The 19507-nt window shown below is 47.9% G+C and overlaps 3 protein-coding genes and 1 pseudogene across 5 annotated transcripts; 3 read left to right on the top strand and 1 right to left on the bottom strand.

The window, feature by feature from the left end:
• The first annotated feature begins 1853 nt into the window (after window positions 1-1853).
• LOC136521670 (carbon catabolite repressor protein 4 homolog 3-like) lies at window positions 1854-11527 on the top strand. 3 transcript variants are annotated; one of them, XR_010775606.1, is made up of 15 exons: window positions 1854-2296; window positions 2693-2856; window positions 2932-2997; window positions 3079-3131; window positions 3215-3296; window positions 3541-3621; window positions 3794-3863; window positions 3949-4190; window positions 9839-9871; window positions 9974-10050; window positions 10136-10247; window positions 10331-10416; window positions 10485-10569; window positions 10725-11074; window positions 11351-11527. XR_010775606.1 is itself a non-coding variant. In XM_066515425.1 (14 exons), the coding sequence occupies exons 1-14, from the start codon at window positions 1999-2001 to the stop codon at window positions 10896-10898; spliced, it is 1623 nt and encodes a 540-aa protein (XP_066371522.1). In that variant the 5' UTR covers window positions 1854-1998; the 3' UTR covers window positions 10899-11280. The 3 variants fall into 3 exon arrangements, 2 of the variants coding, with proteins under 2 accessions (XP_066371522.1, XP_066371524.1); XM_066515425.1 differs by lacking the exon at window positions 11351-11527 and having other exon boundaries at window positions 10725-11280; XM_066515427.1 differs by lacking the exons at window positions 3949-4190; window positions 11351-11527 and having other exon boundaries at window positions 3794-3886; window positions 10725-11267.
• LOC136521669 (uncharacterized) lies at window positions 4240-9869 on the bottom strand. The gene has a single exon (XM_066515424.1). The coding sequence runs from the start codon at window positions 9222-9224 to the stop codon at window positions 7293-7295; it is 1932 nt and encodes a 643-aa protein (XP_066371521.1). The 5' UTR covers window positions 9225-9869; the 3' UTR covers window positions 4240-7292.
• A 1368-nt stretch (window positions 11528-12895) lies between the features above and the next one.
• LOC136521671 (protein CURVATURE THYLAKOID 1A, chloroplastic-like) lies at window positions 12896-15553 on the top strand. The gene is made up of 5 exons (XM_066515428.1): window positions 12896-13094; window positions 13204-13292; window positions 13411-13518; window positions 15030-15101; window positions 15237-15553. The coding sequence occupies exons 1-5, from the start codon at window positions 12986-12988 to the stop codon at window positions 15300-15302; spliced, it is 444 nt and encodes a 147-aa protein (XP_066371525.1). The 5' UTR covers window positions 12896-12985; the 3' UTR covers window positions 15303-15553.
• Window positions 15554-17841: 2288 nt separating this feature from the next.
• LOC136520325 (uncharacterized) lies at window positions 17842-18637 on the top strand (annotated as a pseudogene).
• The last annotated feature ends 870 nt before the right edge of the window (window positions 18638-19507 follow it).

Below are 19507 nucleotides of genomic sequence, written 5' to 3' on the forward strand. Positions count from 1 at the left end.
GCTGAAAGGTAAACATGTACTTTATTTTCATTTGTCCTATAAATTAAATACATGTACTAACTGTAAACTTGTCCTTTGCAGGGGTACCCCAAAGAAAAGGCAGAAGAAAGTAGCAAGTTACAATATAGAGACTAGCCTTGTTGTGAAAACTCTTGCATCAGGCATGATTTTCCCACATAATGAAGTAGTGGCCAATGCTACACACCAGAAGAGGAAGAGGAAATCATCTTCTTCATCAAAGGGTCCAGCTACCAGTACATCAGCTACCAAGAAAAGTAAGGGCCCAGCTACCAGTACATCAACATGTCATATAAATTCCCAGACTAGTAGGTAAGCATGATCTAATTCTGCATTTGCACTTTTTGATGAAACTGTGTGCTTGACCTTTCCTAGTACTTGACTATAACAGGTCTAGAACTGGTTCCAATGACTATACTGTTCCCCTCCAGTCTGTGTATCTTGCCCCATTTCGTGAAGAGACTGTGCAGACAGAACCAATGGAGGTTGTTTTGCCCTAGCCTTCATCAAGGAAGAAGATAGGGTTGAAGAAGAAGCTTACACCAAAAAAACTTTTAATTGTGCCAGCCTGCCCAGCCAGCCCAGCTTCTAATACTAGGAGCAAGAAGAAGGTAGGGTTTAAATGAAAACCACCCGTGTTTAGTTGTTATTTTGGTGATTTGGCTGCAAAAACTACTGTTGCTTTGCTATCACTTTATTTTGGCATGACTGTGATGTAAGATGAAATTGTGATGTGAGATGAAACTATGATGTGAGATGAATGACTATGAGATGGAACTCTATTGGTTAGATAAAACTTTGTGAGATGTTATTTTTTAGATGTCAGAATTACTATGTTATCCTAAATTAGATCATAACTCTGATGAAAACCATTCATTCATGCATCACTAGTCTTCATTCAAACACACACATACACAGTCTGCATACATAGGGCCTTACTTTTTTATGATAGCATACAAAGCAAGAAAGATGCACACAAACACCAGCTTTTCAATCCACCTAAGCCGCTGAAGAACCCTATCTTCCACTACTGCATTGTCTACAATTCTAGCCGACTGGGAATCTTCCTGGACGATGGCCAGAGGAGCTGCTGTAGAGATAGGAGCTGGTGCTGCCACTGCCTGCAGAGGAATGACCTGTAATGGAGCAGCTGCTTTAGGTGGGTGCACAACAGTGTCCTCCATTTCGTCCTCTCATTGATAAAACTGGCACCCTCCGACCTATAAACAACAGCATCAACAGATTAGCACCAAACAGGGAATAAAGAACAACCTATGAATGAATGAGCAAGGAAGAAAAACGAACTGCAAAGTACGGGCACTTGTGGAAAGCACAATTGTGGTTGTTCGTAGTCATCGATATGAATCGATTAGCTAGCACACTACAGTTGGGGCACATGATCCGCCTGGGCCTCCTCCCATAGCTGCTTGACGCTTGAGACATGGCACTGGCAGTAAGGCAGCAGGAGAGACAAAAAAGGGAAGAATGAGTGGGAAGGGAGGGCTAAGGGCCTATTTATAGCACCAAGCGGGGTCTCTTTGGCGCCAAGCCTAGTGCCTTTGGCGCCAAAAAACTTGCCCACGTCAGCCGTCTTGGTGCTCAAACGCTTGGTCAGGGAGTGGCACACAGGGCAAACGGCAATTTCACTCATCCTGCCTAGACTGAAGGCACTTCGGTCTTTTCTCCTCGCTGTTACACACCGTTATCAACGAAAATGGACGGAATAGCTTGTAAAGCAAAGAAATAAAGTGTCATGACACCTAGCTAAGTCGGAACTTTTTAATGACCTGTACAAAAAGACCATCTTTTTTTTAATGATACACAAGGAAAAGGCTAAGGGATTGGGTGATGTAAATTCTGTAGCGCATTGTGGTCGACTGGTCGTCATCGTCAATCAAAAGATGCACGGGCCAGATCTGACAACCCTAGCAAAGCAAGCCCGTCAATTTCCATCCCCTTCGCCCGCGCAACCGCCACGCCATGTCTCGAAGCGGGGCAATGTCATCCACCGCCGCCCCGCGCGCGCGGCTCTCGCCGCCGGCGCCCGCCTCCCACTTGCCGCGGAAACGCGGCCGCTCTCCGTCGGCTCCTGGAAGCACGGCGTCGTGGCGCGCGTCCGCCGAGAACACCGTGCCCCTCGACCACCGCCGCCGCTGGCACAGCCCGGAGCGCGCCCCTGGTCGCGTCTGGCAGCGGTTCCGCGCGCCCCAGCCTGCCTTGCCCTCCTCCAGGCTTTGGGTTTGCTCGGAGGACGCCTCGAAGTGCTCCTCCTCCGGAGGTATTCGTCGTGCTTAGTTATCTGACATCGCATAAATTTAGCAGAAAATAGTTCCCAGTTGCCTCTGCTCACCATATGTTTGTCTATATGCCTGAGTATGCTCGCGGTGTTGCTTTCTTACTATTTTTTTTAAAAAGCTTTTCTTACTATATGTTAAGTGTTGCTACTAGGAACTGGCTAGGGCATTGTCCGCTTAGTTAGTGCAAGTAAGAAAATTTGTTTGAGTCAGTTTTTTTTTTTTTTTTTGAGAACATGCACCCCCCACCCCCCGCGAATATTGTGATTGTTGTCGGACCTTTGCCATGAATCTGTATTGTCTATTTCATGTGGAATGTTCTTGTGAGCTGGACACAATTCTTTCATGGTTGATTCAGTGCTCGTGCTTTGTTTTTCTAGATGCCTGCACTATCATGTCATACAACATCTTGGCTGATTACAATGGCCAGAATCATCCTGACCTTTATTTGGATGTCCCCTGGGATGCATTGAGATGGGATTCCAGGAGGCGACTTATTATCCGTGAAATTAGGCACTGGGATCCTGACTTAGTGTGTCTTCAAGTAAGAATCCAGTCTCAATGCTAATGATGACATTCTCGCACTGTACTATGTAACGCTTCGTTATTTGGAAGCTAGGAGGTGGATAGGTTTCAGGATATTGCTGCAGGAATGAAGAGCAGAGGGTATGAAGGTATATTTCAGGTACATCACTTCCTTCACAAAGACATTTTCTTTCAAATATTTCTGTGTTTCAGTTCTTAAGTGACAGTTTGTGATCATCAGAGGCGAACTGGAGATACTAGAGATGGATGTGCCATGTTTTGGAAGTCAAAACGGTATGGATGATGCATTGACCTTTATTATATTGATTGATCTGAATAAAATGGTATTTTCATTTCATCTTTGTTTCCAAATGTAGGTTACATCTGCTTGAGGAAGATAGTATTGACTTTAGTGAATTCAATCTGCGAAATAATGTTGCTCAAATATGTGTTTTTGAGGTACCTGAAGTAGCACTAGTTAGTTCAATGGATAATTCCATATGATTGTACATTTTAAACAAAATCATAGAAAAAAACTATGTGTATTATAAATTACAGAAACTGTCCACTAATTACCGTAAGCTGTAAAATCTGGTAGTATTTTTGTAGCTCTCTTCATCCATTTACAGCTAAGTAACCATTGTTTCATTGCTGGTATATTGAACATTATTTTCTGAATGCTTCTTACCTATTTATTTTTCAGCTTAACGGAGCACACAAATTTGTACTTGGGAATATTCATGTTTTGTTTAATCCAAAGCGGGGTGATATAAAACTGGGCCAGGTATTAATTTCAGCCTCGTTTATTGCCGTGTGTATTCTTTGTACATATATCTATTCTTATGGACATGGCCTATTGCGAATAGAATTTATATTTTTGACAATTAGCTACTTTCTGTTTCACCACCCTAGAACTTTATCCAATTTATTGTTCTCCATTTTGATTCTCCCTGCAGATTCGCATGCTACTTGAGAAGGCAAATGCTCTTGCTGAAAAATGGGATAAAATTCCTATCGTGCTTGCTGGTGATTTCAACAGCACACCTGATGTATACCTTTATTGCTTCTTGACACATATGATTTTTTACTTATAGAACAAAATTATGTGTAGCAAGTTTCTTGTTATACAACTGCAATGCAAACATAGCAATATTCAGAAGTGATATTGTTACGACGCCTGGCCTTGCTGCGGAGGAAGTAGGGAGGAGAGACGGGGGCGAGCAGGCGTGGGGGTTTGCGGCGTGCTGGAGCCGTGATCTTAGTCGTGGCAACAGAGGGAGGAACAGGAGCGCCAGGCGCCCGAGGGAGATAAGAATATCTCAATCCCAAGTTGAACTTCCATTATTCCATATGGTTAGCCTTTATAGGCGTTACAAGACCTGCCAATAACATAGCTAACCGACTCCCCAAGTCCTGGACTCCTAAAACAACTCTTAACCAATCAATCTAACTTAACTTAGACTAACTCTTCCTCCAAACCGACTCTATAGACACAGCGCATGCATGTGCGCCTAAAATTAGGACTCCCAGCCATGACCTGACCGCGTGCTAGGATTAGCCACGCTGCCTACGATGATAGGTCTTACCGACCATAACATCACTCCCTTCCTCTGGAAACAGCTCGTCCTCGAGCTGGAACGAAGGGTGAGCCATACGGAAGCTGTCCACTGACTCCCACGTTGCTTCAGACGGTGGCAGACCAGCCCACTGCACGAAGATGTGCCAGGAGCCGCGCTGCAGCCGGGAGCGCAGAACGCGTTTAGGCAGAAGTAGGGGGCGCCCATGCTGAAGCGGAGGCAGTGGCGGCGTCGAAGTTGGAGGTGTGCCGATGAAGGGCTTGAGGACGCCGACGTGGAACACATCATGGATGCGAGCATTGTCAGGCAGCTGCAGGCGATACGCCACCTGACCAATGCGCTCCACCACCTGAAAGGGGCCAGCATACTTGGGCCCAAGCTTCCTTCGCGCAGCCGGCTCCAACGACTGCGTAGAACGGTTGAGCAAGCGCAAGAGAACCCAGTCTCCTAATGCAAACTCCAGGAAACGGTGATGGGCATCATAATGCTTGCGAGCGTACTGTTGCGCTTGGAGTAGCCTGTCCCGGACCTCAGCGAGGTACTCATCACGGCGGGCCAGCATAGCATCAAGATCTTCAGTAGCAGCTGTACCCCGGTCGTATGGCAGCAAGGACGGGGGTGGCCGCCCATACACCACCTGGAACGGCGTCGTGCGGAGGGCGGAGTGGAACGAGGAGTTGTAGCAGAACTCCGCCTATGGCAACCAGTCCACCCAGTCGCGAGGACGATCGCCGGTAGTACAGCGAAGGTACATGGTGATGACCTTGTTGACCGCCTCCGACTGGTCGCCAGTTTGGGGATGAAAGGCGAAGCTCATGCGCAACTTGACCCCAGCCAGCCGGAACAGGTCACGCCAAAAGTGGCCTGTGAAGACAGGGTATCGATCGCTCACGATCGACTCCGGAAAGCCGTGCAAGCGGACGATGTCGGTGAAGAATGCACGGGCGACGGAGGCGGCCGTGTAAGGATGCCCCAATGGAATGAAGTGGGCATACTTGGAGAACCTGTCAACCACCGTAAGCAGCACGCTCTTACCATGAACCTTGGGCAGCACCTCAATGAAGTCCAGCGAAATATCAGCCCACACCCGCGATGGCACCGGCAGAGGCTGAAGTAGACCGGCGGGGTGCAGAGCTTCAGTCTTGTTGCGCTGGCACGTAGCACATGTACGGATATAATCCCGCACAACACGCCGGTCATGTTCCACGGCGAAGTCCGTGCGGAGGCGCTGTAGGGTCTTCTGGATGCCCTCATGGCCAACCGTGTGAGCCAACTGCAGGAGATCAGGAAGCACCGCGGACGACTCGGGCACGCACACCCGGCCATCCCGAAGGATCAGCCCCTCGCGCACCGTCCACGCTGCACCGTGGTCGCCATTGGTGCCAGCATCGCGGAAGGCGCGCTGTTCTGCGTCGTTGTCGAACTCATGGCGCAGCTCGTTGTAGAGGTCAAACGCCGGCACAGACAATGCTGTCAGCGATGCATCAGCGCTGGTCAAGGCCTCCAGCAGGGGAACATCTCCATCACGCCGTGAGAGGGCGTCTGCGACTGTGTTGGCGCGGCCAGGCTGAAACTCCACCCTGAAATCAAAGCCAATAAGCTTGGAGACCCACTGAGTTTGTGGAATTGTCGATAGGTGCTGATCCAGCATGTATTTCAGCGCATAGTGATCCGTGCGCACGACAAAAGCACGCCCCCAGAGGTAGGGGCGCCAATGACGCTCGGCGTGGATGAGCCCAATTAGCTCGCGCTCGTATGCCGCCACTTTGAGATGCCGGGCTGCGAACGGCCGGCTGTAGAACACCAGTGGACCTGCTCCTTGATGTAACACCACGCCAAAGCCGGAGCCGGACGCGTCACAGTCTACCACGAACTCCTTGCTGAAATCTGGTAGATGAAGAACATGCGCACTGGACAGGGCCCCCTTCAGGGCGTCGAACGCTGCTGCTGCCTCCTCCGTCCACTGGAACGCATTCTTCCGCAGGAGCTGCGTGAGGGGCGCTGCGATGGCGCCAAAGTCCTGGATAAAGCGGCGATAATAGCCAGCCAAACCCAGGAAGCCACGCAAGCCGCGGGCGGAACGCGGCTGAGGCCAAGACTGCACAACTTCCACCTTGGAGACATCCATGGAGACGCCAGCTTCTGAAATCACATGTCCTAGGTAGTGGACCGCCCTTGCAGCGAATGCACACTTGGCGCGCTTGAGATGTAGGTGATGCGCGCGCAAAACGTCGAGGACGACGCGGAGGTGCTGCATATGTGCTGTCCAAGAGCCACTGTAGATCAGTATGTCGTCGAAGAAGACAAGGACGCAACGGCGCAGGAAGGACTTGAGGACGGAGTTCATTAGTGCCTGGAACGTAGAAGGAGCATTGGACAAGCCAAAAGGCATGACCAAAAACTCAAAGTGGCCATGGTGCGTTCGGAACGCCGTCTTGTGCACATCATCGGGGTGGACACACACTTGATGATATCCGGAGCGAAGGTCCAGCTTTGTGAAATAGCGGGCACCATGGAGCTCGTCAAGCAGCTCCTCGACCACCGGTATAGGGAACTTGTCCTTGACGGTGACGGCATTGAGTGCCCGGTAGTCGACGCAAAACCTCCAGGTGTTGTCCTGTTTCTTGACCAGCAAAACAGGTGCTGAGAACGGAGATGTGCTGGGCTGGATCAGGCCGTGCTGTAGCATGTCCTCACACTGCGCCTCAAGCTCGTCCTTTTGAATTTGAGGGTATCTGTAGGGACGAACAGCCACCGGCTCGGCTGCTGGCTTGAGATGAATGCGGTGATCGCAGTCACGAGCCGGGGGCAGACCTGCTGGAGCAGCGAAAACGTCGCTGTATGTGTCCAGGAGGCGCTCCAAGAGGTCCTGCTCAGATCATGTGTCGGTGAAGAGGGTGCTGGACAGCAGAGGGTCGGCTGTTGTTGCTGGCAGCGAGCTCGACGCCTCCACTCCCACCCAGACAACGCGACGGCCACGGAGGTTGAAGGCCATGGTACGCGTCGCGAAGTCGCACAAGATAGGTCCCAGGGTACGCAGCCAAGCGATCCCCAGGACGACGTCGCAGCCCTGCACGAGGATGGAGAACATGTCGAGGCGGAAAGATTCCCTGCCGATCTGAAGAAGGACGTTGCGGCCCAGGCCTTGGCACGCCATGCGTTCGCCGTTGGCCACTACGACGTGAGCGCCCCGGCTATCGAAGAGGCGCAGGCCCGCACGGTGCGCAGCACTCGCCCTGATGAAGTTGTTCGTAGACCCGGAGTCCAACAGCGCCGTGAACTCATGCGCACCGATCCGGACGCGCAGCTGCATGGTGCTCGAGTCGCGGATACCTGTGATGGCAGACAGGGAAATCATAGGGGCATCAGGGTCAAAAGGGGGCGGATCTGCAGCAGGTGGCGCTGCCTTGTTGTCCTCAGCGTCATCGTCCGGCTCCTCCACGATGTAATCGGCAACCTCGAGGTAGAAAAGCCGGGCGCACTTGTGGCCCCGCACATAAGGCTCGTCGCAATTGTAGCAGAGCCCTTGCCTGCGACGTTCCGCCATCTCCTCCGGCGTGAGCCTCTTGAAGGGGCGCTGCGACGTTGCTGATGAAGAGGATGAGGCTGCAGAGATCGTCCCTGTGGCTGCAGGAGTCGTAGGGGCCACTCCAGTGGCGCGGCGGTGTGGCGGAGGTGGCAGCGCGAGCTGCATCGGCGCGTTTCGGCGCTCGTACGCACGTGCCAGGTGCATCGCCCGCTGGAGGTCCTGCGGATCGTGGAGTTCCACATCGACGCGGATGTGCTCGGGCAGCCCTCCGGTGAACAGTTTGGCCTTTTGGCCCGGCGACAGCCTGCCTGCATGCGCCGCCCGTGCCTGGAACGCCTCCATATAAGCATCAACTGTGGAGGTGAAGGGAAGGCGCGCCAGGTCGGAGAGATGATTGGTGCTGAGGGGCGGACCGAACCGCTGTTGACAGAGTGTGCGGAAGTCATCCCAGATTGGGCGCCCAGCATCAGACTCGAGCACCAGGTACCACTGCTGGGCGACGCCGGTGAGGTGGTACGACGCGAGCCAGACCCGGTCTTGATGGCGTGTCTGATGGCCATTGAAGAACTGCTCGCATTTGTTCAGCCAGCCGAGCGGATCCTCCTTGCCGTCGTATGTTGGGAACATGAGCTTGTGGTACTTGGGAACCACGTGACCCTCCTGTGCCCCTTCCATCGCCAGAGGAACAGACATCCGCGCAGGTGCCGACACCGCTGGAGCCGACGCCATTGGCATGCCCCCCATGACGGACTCGAAGGAGGGGATCGGCGAGGGTGACGGCGGGAAGCAAATTTGCGTGATCGGCACGCCGAACTGGCTGGCCGACGTCGGTGGAGCCCTTGGTGCAGCGGTGGTCGCCATTGGAGCTGATGGCGTTGCAGTGGACGTCGGAAGCACACTGGACGACGCAGAGCTTGCATCCGGGAGTACGGGCGCAGATGAGGCCGGCAGCGCAGCGAAGCCGGGCTGCGGCAACTGTGGTAGGTGCGCTGCAGTGGGCAGGTCCCGCCCATCAATGGCCGTCAGGCGCTGCGCCATGTTGGTCATCTGAAAGTTCAGCAGGGCCATCTGGTTCTGAATGCCTTGGATGGCATTGGTGAATTCCGTCAGAGATTCCGCAGGGATCGCGTACATCTGCGGCGGCGGTGAAGGCTGCGAGGTGGGGGAAATCAGGGCCCCCGATGTAGCAGGGACAAGGGCGCCTGATGTGGCTGGAACCCCAGACGTGGGGGGGCTCGAGGTGGGTGGAATTGGCGGCGGAACGGCCCCGGACGTCGACATGATCTCTGATACCAAGTTGTTACGACGCCTGGCCTTGCTGCGGAGGAAGTAGGGAGGAGAGACGGGGGCGAGCAGGCGTGGGGGTTTGCGGCGTGCTGGAGCCGTGATCTTAGTCGCGGCAACACAGGGACGAAGATCAGGAGCGCCAGGCGCCCGAGGGAGATAAGAATATCTCAATCCCAGGCTGAACTTCCATTATTCCATATGGTTAGCCTTTATAGGCGTTACAAGACCTGCCAATAACATAGCTAACCGACTTCCCAAGTCCTGGACTCCTAAAACAACTCTTAACCAATCAATCTAACTTAACTTAGACTCTAACTCTTCCTCCAAACCGACTCTGTAGACACAACGCATGCATGTGTGTCTAAAATTAGGACTCCCAGCCATGACCTGACCGCGTGCTAGGATTAGCCACGCTGCCTACGATGATAGGTCTTACCGACCATAACAGATATACTATAAAATAGTTATGTGTCCATGGTAGTGCGGTGCCACTAGGCCATCTTAAGTTTGTTATGATATCTAATTTGAAGAATGTGGGAGCCTTTTTGATATGTTACTGACATTTTTTATTTCTTCTGTTATTTCTTTTTCTTATTTTATGAGAGCAGAGCGCTATCTACAAGTTCTTGTCGACAATGATGGTAGAGTGATGCCTTAGAACTTCTTGAGGAAATTATAGTTATCCCTAGTTATTACAAAATTTAACCGACAGTGCACATTGCGTTTGTTTTTTGTGTAACCAGCTGAACATTTCTTTGCATGATAGAAGGCAGTTATCTGGACTTGATAGCTCTGAATTTGGCCTGTATGAGCTTTGTAGGTCAGCAGTCTTTCTTGTCAGATCACTATTAACCTAGTGCATGTCTTCTTTTCCTCTACTGAAGACTTATCCTGATATTTCTCAGTCTGCTCAAGTATCAATGGACTGATGAAGAAGTGAGAAATGCAACAGGGTGTTCAAATGTCGTGGTGGCTGAACATCCATTGAAGCTCAGTAGTTCATATGCCATGTTAAAGGTACATGGAACTTCAATTGGGAGAACGACGACTTTTGACATTTAGATTACGGCTTCAAATGTAACTACTGCTTATTATTCTAGGGAAATTCAAACAATAGGGGTCTTCATGGTGAACCCTTGGCGACTTCCTATCACAAGAAGTTTCTTGGAACTGTTGATTATCTGTGGTATGCTTTTAAATGTTTGCCTGATTCTTGTTGTATGTATACACAATGTGACAGATTCTTTGTTGAAGGCACACTCGTGGAATTGAATGCACCAGAGTTTTGGACACGTTACCTATAGGTGTTTTGAGGAGAACGAGGGGTCTTCCAACCAGGGTAATACCCCATCTGTTTTGCTCCGTAGTAATTTAAATAAATACTTCCGTGGAACAACAGCTTAATCTTAATCCTAATCTTTGGTGATCCTGAAATGTGGATCTTTTTATGTACTATATCTGTAACTGCTAATTTGTGCCATAAATCTTTTTCAGGAAATTGGCAGTGATCATTTGCCCATTGTTGCTGAATTCGCTTTCCCGGAATCAGTTGAGGATGATTCTGGTGAAGAAGATGAATCGGAGCAAGATGACGAGTCTGATAAAGAAATGAGCAAAGCACAGCACTTATTTTTCTCCTCAGATAGTTCCGTTGAAGTGACTGAGTGATTCAGTATTAAGTTGGTCAAAAAGGTTTGAGTTAAGTTATTCAAGAACAGGGAGTACGGTGCACCAGGGCATCTTTCGTGGCCCATAAACAGATCGTCTCTGGCTTCAGTGCACAATGAATTTCTCGATACCTTTGTCCGTGTACGGCGCAGGATCCTGCTGTGCACAGAATCAAGGCCATGTTTAGTTCCCTTGAATTCCAGAATTTGGCACTATGCAAAAAGAAGATTCCTCGTCACATCAAACTTGCGGTATATGTATGGAGTATTAAATATTGACGAAATCAAAAACTAATTGCACAGTTTAGTTGTACTTTACGAGACGAACGTTTTGAGCCTAATTAGTCAACGATGAGACAATTATTATCAAATAAAAATAAAATGCTACAGTAGCTACAGTGTTTGCCAAAGTTGGGCGCCGCCGATTCAGCGGCCATCTAAACATGGCCCAAGTACCACATTGAGCAGAATCAAGCAAGTACGGTCAACTGTGTGAAATGCAAGATTGCAACGAAGTAGTCTGTACGAAGAAGAAAAGGCAATTTTGTGACGTATTTACTCCGTGTCAGATGGTTATAACTATATAATTTTTTAAATAACTGGCAAATGGCCCTGTCCCATTTTCCATAAAAATGTACTTATAAAACACTATGGTACACCCATAAAGGGTAACAACCTAAGATCTATAACTATATTATGTTACTGTTCATACTTTGTTCATTCCATCGGTATGCTAGGGCCTTGTTTAGTTGGCGAAATTTTAGCGAAATGGTACTGTAGCACTTTCGTTGTTATTTGGTAATTAATGTTCAATCATAATCTAATTAGGCTTAAAAGATTCGTCTTATGAATTACGTCTAAACTGTGTAATTAGTTTTATTTTTTATTTATATTTAATGCTTCATGCATGCGTCTAAAGATTCAATGTGACAGGGAATCTTGAAAAATTTTGCAAAATAAAATGCAACTAAATAGACACTAGGTTAAAAAATGTACCTAGGAGCATACTATGCTTCTAGGTACCAGTAATTGTGATATGTTTGCTAGAAACAAAGGGTCTTTCTGCAGAAACCTTCATGAGCAATTGTCTATTTTTTTTAATGTTTTTCCGCTTATCACAGATAGCGAAAAGTGTGCGTTCCTATTTTTGACATCCAAATAATTGTAGGTGGGTTTATGGGTGATGCTCGAGATACTGTGAGATTTTATGTTTTTTTTACAATGCATACCGGGAGCTTTATTAATTAAAGACAGTTACATCATTTAGTACAAACTCAACAATAAAGCTAGGGGCCTCATCGTCCCAAATACAATTTGTCTTGGTTTGTATAGCTCGCCTTGCCAACTTATGCGCAACATGGTTTACATCTCTGTTACAATGCTCAATAGAAATATCATGAAAACCACTCCAAATAGTGCTACATTTTTCCTTCCACCCATTAATTCTAGTTATTACTATGTCAATCAAATGCCGAAAATAATCACTCCGATCTGATCTGCACCCACTAGCGCTGACAATCCCAAATATTTGTCATTCAACATTTCTGTCGTGGTGTTAAGAATTTTGCACACCTCCAGCTTACATCAACATCTTTATTACTTGAGAAAAAAAAATGCTAGACTTAGCCTCACTGATCTTCTGTCCTGACTCCTGAGCCTGCGCAATAGCGTGTCAAGATGTCCGATAGACCGTCCGCGTTCTTTTTATCCGCTTGCATAAGAATGAGCGAATCGTTTTCCTGGTAGTTACTAGACGTTATGTTTTAGTACACGAGTCTTTGGCTCTTTGCCGGAAGCTAAGAAACAGTCCGTCGGTGGGCCTGCCGTTCTAGTACAATCAGTCCCCGGAATGAGAGGCCATACATGGATTTTCAAGATAGGGAGGCAGCCAATCACAGCCAAGCATATGGCCACGTGTGCACTCACCACTCAGGGCGAGAGGACACAACAGGGCACGGGCGAGACCTACGTGCACAATAACCGTTCCACTTTGGTCCATAGCAGCGCATAGCCAGCACACCACAAAAAGAGAGCGAGAGGCCGAGAAGCGCTTTAGCCGTAGCGATAAGAGTGAGCTGGTGCACCGGCATGGCGGCCACGGCGTACTCCGTGGCGCTCCTCGGCGGCGCACGCCTGCCGGCCGCCCCGTGCTCCGCCCTCCTCCCTCGGCGCAGCGTCTGCCAGCTTCGCCTCCAAGGTAATAACTAGCTGGCTCAGCCGGTTTTGTTCGTCACAGCAGATCGCTCATCTGACGTCGTTTTAGAGGATTATTCACCCGTGCTTTGGCGATTCTCGCGGCGTTGCAGATGCACAGCTCTCCCTGCTCCGTGTGAAGGCCGCGTCCGAGGACACATCGGCCTCCGGCGACGAGCTCATCGAGGACCTCAAAGCAAAGGTACATGCCAATTGCCGGCCGTCCACATATCTGGCATGTATCTATTGGCCATCAGGCAATGCGCGCATGCCTTCTTAACCTCACCCCTGCTGTGCTTTATTTGACTTTTGACTTGCAGTGGGACGCCATTGAGGACAAGCCCACCGTCCTCTTGTACGGCGGCGGCGCCATCGTCGCCCTCTGGCTGACGTCCGTGGTCGTCGGCGCCATCAACGCCGTGCCGCTGGTATGTAGTTGTAGTGTCTGTGTCCGTGAGGGAACACCTGGCTATTATTAAGGGCAACGCTGACGTCCGGGCACTGATCCATCGGACGGTGCCGTGGACGCAAGGACGTCGGGCCATTCGTATCGCGCCTCGCCCTCTCGCACGGGATTACGTCCACCCGCCTGCACGGAACAAAACAGAGATCGGAACCGCTCTTTCTCCGCTCCCCACGCACAGAACCTGCCCCCCCCCCAACCTCCCCCCTTGCACGGAACGGATCGAATAGAACAGGTTTCCCATTCGCCCCCAACCTCACCCGCCCCCAACGCACTCCGATCATAAAACTGTTTGCAACATCAAACAAAGCGCAATGCGAGGTGAAACATCAGAACAAGTCTACTGCAACATTAGAACAAGAGCGACTGCAACAACACAACAAAGCTACTGCAATGCGAGATGCAACATCAGAAAAAAATACTAATACAACAAAGAAAAATTACTTGTTGCAACAGCAAACCAAAGTTACTGCAACAACAGAAACAAAAGCGCAATGCGAGATGCAACATCAGAAAAAAATACTAATGCAACAAAGAAAAATTACTTGTTGCAACAGCAAACCAAAGCTACTGCAACAATAGAAAACAAAAGCGCAGTGCGAGATGCAACGTCAGGAAAAAAAGAACAATGCAACAAATAAAAAAACTTGTTGCAACAACAAAACAACACTACTGCATAAACAAAAACGCAATGCGAGATGCAACATAAAAAAAAGACTAATGCAACAAAGAAATATTGCCTGTTGCAACAGCAAAACGACGCTATTGCAACAACATAAACAAAAGGCTCAATGCGAGATGCAACATTAGAAAAAAAACTAATGTAACAAAGAAATACTGCTTGTTGCAATAGCAAAGCAAGCCTACTGCAACAGAGCTTGCCGAAACCCTAGCCACCGCCGCGTCCCTCAGATCCAGATCCAGAGGAGGAGAAGGAGGAGGAGAGCTCAAATCTAGATGAGGAGGAAGGAGAGAGAGGAGGAGGACTCAGATCCAGAGAAGGGCACACCTACCTCGCCGGAAGCCGTCGCCGTCGCCCTCCTCTCCGATTGCATGGAGGTCGCGGAGTGAGTGAGGGAGGTAGGGAGGGGCGGCTCGCCGGAAGCCGCCGCTGCCGCCCTCCTCTATGGTGGCATGGAGGTCACGGAGGGAGGAAGGGAGGGAGGGGCGGCTCGCCGGAAGCCACCATTGTTGCGGCATGGAGGTCTCGGAGGGAGGGGCGGCGGCGCGCGAGCAGAACGAGAGAGTGGAGGAGCTGGGAGGAGGAGAGGGTGAGAAGAACGAGAGAAGTGAAGCGCGTGGACACGGGATGGGGATGGGGAGGGCGTCGAGCGGGCGGATAAGACGAGGCGCCGGTCGAATTATTTTCTGACGCGCGTCCGAAACGTCGGACGTTCGAGTAGGAGCATTACCGATTATTCAAATTCCAGTCCAACGCTCTGAATTGCGCTAACCGGCCTTGGTGTTCTTGAGCAGCTCCCCAAGATCCTGGAGCTTGTTGGGCTCGGCTACACCGGCTGGTTCGTGTACCGCTACCTCCTCTTCAAGGTAACCGAGTGATAGAGAGAGCGTGCATATAAAATTCTTTTGCACTTTATCTTAACTTTTTTTTCATCTCTACGTGTTATACAAAGAAGCTCTCTTACAAAAATGTCTTTGGTTCTTCTTTTACTCCAATTACAGGAAAGCAGGAAAGAGTTGGCCGCCGACATTGAGACCTTGAAGAAAAAGATAGCTGGAACAGAATAAACTCTCATGGAAAGCTTTAGAGGGTCCTTTCTTCTTTGGAAAGATATCTAATCGGAGAACCGTACCAATGCAACTACTTGAGTACTACTGCCCACCATGTGTTGTGTGCTGTATATCTTCTGTATACAAAGGAAGCTTCGTTTGTTGTGTAAAAGCATTGTAGTTTAAATGTATCGTATTACTTATCTGCTAAATTCTTCTTTTGATTTAGCAAATAGTGTGTGTAATCTATATCAGTATTAAAAACCTTATTCGTTACGATAAATAATATATATAATTACAACATAAACAAATATCCCCTTCATTCAAAATTCCAAATTCTAGGGCACCTTAGTTTTGTTCTAAGTCAAAATCCTTCAATGTTGACCAAGTTTTTAGAAAAAAAATACATTAATATCTACAAGTTCAAATAAATTATCAAGATATATTTCATGGAAAATTTAATAAAGCTATTTTTTAGTTACATGGTACAGACACAGATGCCCATCATAAATATGCACGCACACTCAACTCTACAAACACACACAAAAACCCTATTGATATGAGAACATTCGAAATACTAAGTCGACCGTGAAGTCACCACATGTCTGTTTTTGTCAATGGGCACATTTTCTACTACCAAAAGAATAGCTTTGTTAACTTTTTGAGGGAAGCTCTGTTAAATTTTGACAATAAGAAAAATGCAAACACTCGTGCAAAATGGAGGAGGCTTCGTTTGAGTACTATTGCTCATGTGAGCTCTGTTTGTTGTGTACTGCATATATGTGTACAGAAGTTATCTTTGTTGTCTAGTAAAATGATGTAGTTTGTTGTAGTTTTAAAAAAATGTAGTTTGTTGTCTAGTAACGATGTAGTTTAAATATATTGTACTACTTACTATTAAATTCTTCTTTTGAATTAGCAAATTTGCCAGTACTTTTATACATACATAAATAATAAAGTTAAATAAATAGTGTTTGTAATCTATACCTTTACAAAAAATCTAATCTTTGATAGGTGACAAAAAATGGTGATCTGTAATAAAAAAGTGGCAAATCATATTTCATGATATTGTAACGCTTAAGCAATTTTGACCAAATTTAGCAACTGCTATTTTGGGACATGCCTATCTAAACTCATGTTTTTGAAGGCTTGCGACGCTCAAGTACTCTCTGTCCACAAAAGAATGCAATTCTAGATGTATTGTTGGTTATCGTGTCTAAACTTTAACCAAATATATAGGTAAAAGTATTAATATTTATGACACCAAATACATATAGTATGAAAATATATCTCATGACAAATATAATAATACTTATTTGATATTATAAGTATTATTTTTTTATTTATAGTTAGTCAAAGTCAAGATACTTTAACATGGTACTTTGTTAGAATTACATTCTTATGTGGATGGAGTGAGTATTTTGTAGGGTCCAAACACTATGAAATATGATCGACAGGCATTAGTATAATTTAGCTGTTTCTTGACACTTGGTTTTTGGTCCATGGGATAAAAAAATAAGGATTTAGATGTGACTTGTGGCTTTAAGTGATGCTCATAGATCAACGACACATATTAATGAAAACAAATTTGCTATATCACACCTGGGTGAAATCATTCACCCACATCCAAATTTTTAATTGCCAAGTTCCCCTTCTTCTCTACCTGTTGCGAGCTCTGGTGATGTTTTAGGGTGGGTGGGTGGGTCGTGGGTGATGTAGGGGAGAGGCGGGTTAGCGTTTGGAGGAGTTATACATGTTTTCGATAGACCTAAAGGGAGCTTCAAGATGAGCGGTGGTGGCGATTGAGATTAAGATGGATGGCTGACGAAGCGGTAGTGTGAACACATTAAGCCCCTAAATTTGGTTTTAGTGATTGATGAACATATGTCTATATGAATGATTGATGAACACACTATATAACGACGTGTATTTTACAAGGGGTAATTACTATTATTAGTGATATTTATGGCTACATGGTATTCTTGGCCATGGATTTCAGATTCTATATATACATTGGACCAAAGGATATGCACAAAGGTTAGGACACCATCGTATCTAAGTGCAAGCTTGATCTCTGTAAGTAGTACATATAGGTCATTGTTTTTCTTCGACCATACGATTTAAGAGGGGTCGAGATGCTTGATCTAGTTCTTGATTTAACGGCGCTACGCTTTCAGTGACAGGCGACGTCCCTGTTGACAGCGAGATGCCTGTGGTGACTTCGTGAATCTCGAGATAAGCCGGCTCAGTCCTTCGGAGGCGCTCATAGGGATAGGGTTTACGTACGTGTGTTTACTGTATAATTCTTAAAAAAAAGAGATGCACATGCGTTACGGAAAAAAAGAAGATCCTAAGGGAAAAAAAATACAAAGAAGATCTAAGGAAAAAAAAACAATCTCTTTCAAAAAAAAAAGGAAAAAAATACAACTTTCCTCCCGGTTTTGGCCAACTCAACTGTTAGTTCGGTCCAGTGGGCTACCTCGACACAGGCCAACCAGCCTGGCTCCGAAAGTCCGAATCAGTCCGTGGTCCAACCATCGCATCGCATCGCATTCTCCTTGCCTGCTCCAGAATGTTCCCCTCCAGCTCCGCCTCCACCACGGCGCCCCGCTTCCTCCGCCCCTTACACCGCCACCGCCACCGCACCCCGCCGCGCCATGGCGGCAGCATCCGCGGGCGGCCCAAGCGACCCGCCGCCGACGCAGCAGCAGTCTTCTCCCACCAAGGCGGTGCGCGTGGTGGTGAAGGGCCGCGTGCAGGGCGTCTTCTTCCGGGACTGGACCGTGGAGACGCTGGGTGGGTCCGCAACCGCCGTGACGGCACCGTGGAGGCGCTGCTCTCAGGGGACCCCGACAAGGTCGACGAGATGGTGTCCCGGCGGATCCCCGTGGGCCCGCCCGCCGCCGTCGTCACCGCCGTCGTGCCCTCCCCCGCCGAACCGGTCGCCCCCGACGAGGGCTTCCACCGCAAGCCCACCGCCTGACTTGTGGGCTGGTTCGTCGGCCATCCGTGCGGCGTGGTCATTGGCGAACGGCGCCACTCGCCTGTGGTAATCAATCTGCGGAAGAACACGTACGTTCTTTTCCTGGAGATTGTTAGTGCTAATTTACGGCGTTGAGTCAAATAATCTCAATCACGACGAGGAGCTGCTTCGATGAGTGGACCAGGATGGTGACTGCTTGATGCATGCACTCGGTTCTTGTGATCATGTCTTATGCAGCCCTGTGAACTGTGGTGTTTCTGACAAATATGCCGTGCCTGTAATTATCTGCTCTGTTCCGAGAGAAAACGGTTGTGGATGGCGCATTGGCGCTTAGATTTGCTTTCAATATTTCTATGGATTGATTCAAAAAGATGTGAGAGGATCATCGATGTCCCTGTTGCATCTCTTGTTGGTGATGCAACAAATGAATTTGACTCCAACTTACTAGAAACCTTTCTACTTACGTGTGTTATCCGGTGATTAAAATTTAGGGGTGTATCGGAGGATGTTGTATGGAATATTTGATATTAATAAAAAAATAAATTACATAATTTGTCAGTACTGAGACGAATTTTTTAAGCCTAATTAATAAGTCATTAGCATATGTTACTGTAGCACACATTGTCGAATTATGAACTAATTAGGTTTAAAAGTTTTGTCTCGTAAATTAGTCGCAAACTATGCAATTAATTTCGTAATTAGTCTATATTTAATACTTTAGGTATGTATCTAAACATTCGATGAGACAACGACTAAAATTTAGGAAGGGCAACCAAACACACAGATTAAACTACTCTCTCCGGCCCAGTATATTTGCACGTTTGGAGTTTAAAATTTTTCGGCCTGAACCAGCAGCGTACGCGTGCAGCAACGGCAGGAACCATCAGAGCATTGCAGCGCTAGACAGTCGTCCGTACGTGACAGCCTATAGCTGCGCAGCGCTAGCGTGTCCAACCAAAAAAATAAAAAAAGAACTCAAAAACAAAAGGAAAAAAAAATCAATGGAGGCTCCATTGGCCCATCCAGATGCCCGGGGCCGCGTGACCCATCCTGCAATAATAAAATAAAAAAAGGGCTGCCGTCTTCAACGTGTGAAATGACGCTTCCCGTACTGGAGAACTCTCACCATCGCAACAGGTTGACATCTATAGGGTATTTTGGTAATTTTCCATCTGTCTTGGTTGTTGTACCCAATTATTGTCACCGTTTTTTTACTGTAGCAATCCTGATCGTACATTTT

The sequence above is a fragment of the Miscanthus floridulus genome, chromosome 18, assembly GCF_019320115.1.
Source record: "Miscanthus floridulus cultivar M001 chromosome 18, ASM1932011v1, whole genome shotgun sequence".
NCBI classification, from domain to species: domain Eukaryota; kingdom Viridiplantae; phylum Streptophyta; class Magnoliopsida; order Poales; family Poaceae; genus Miscanthus; species Miscanthus floridulus.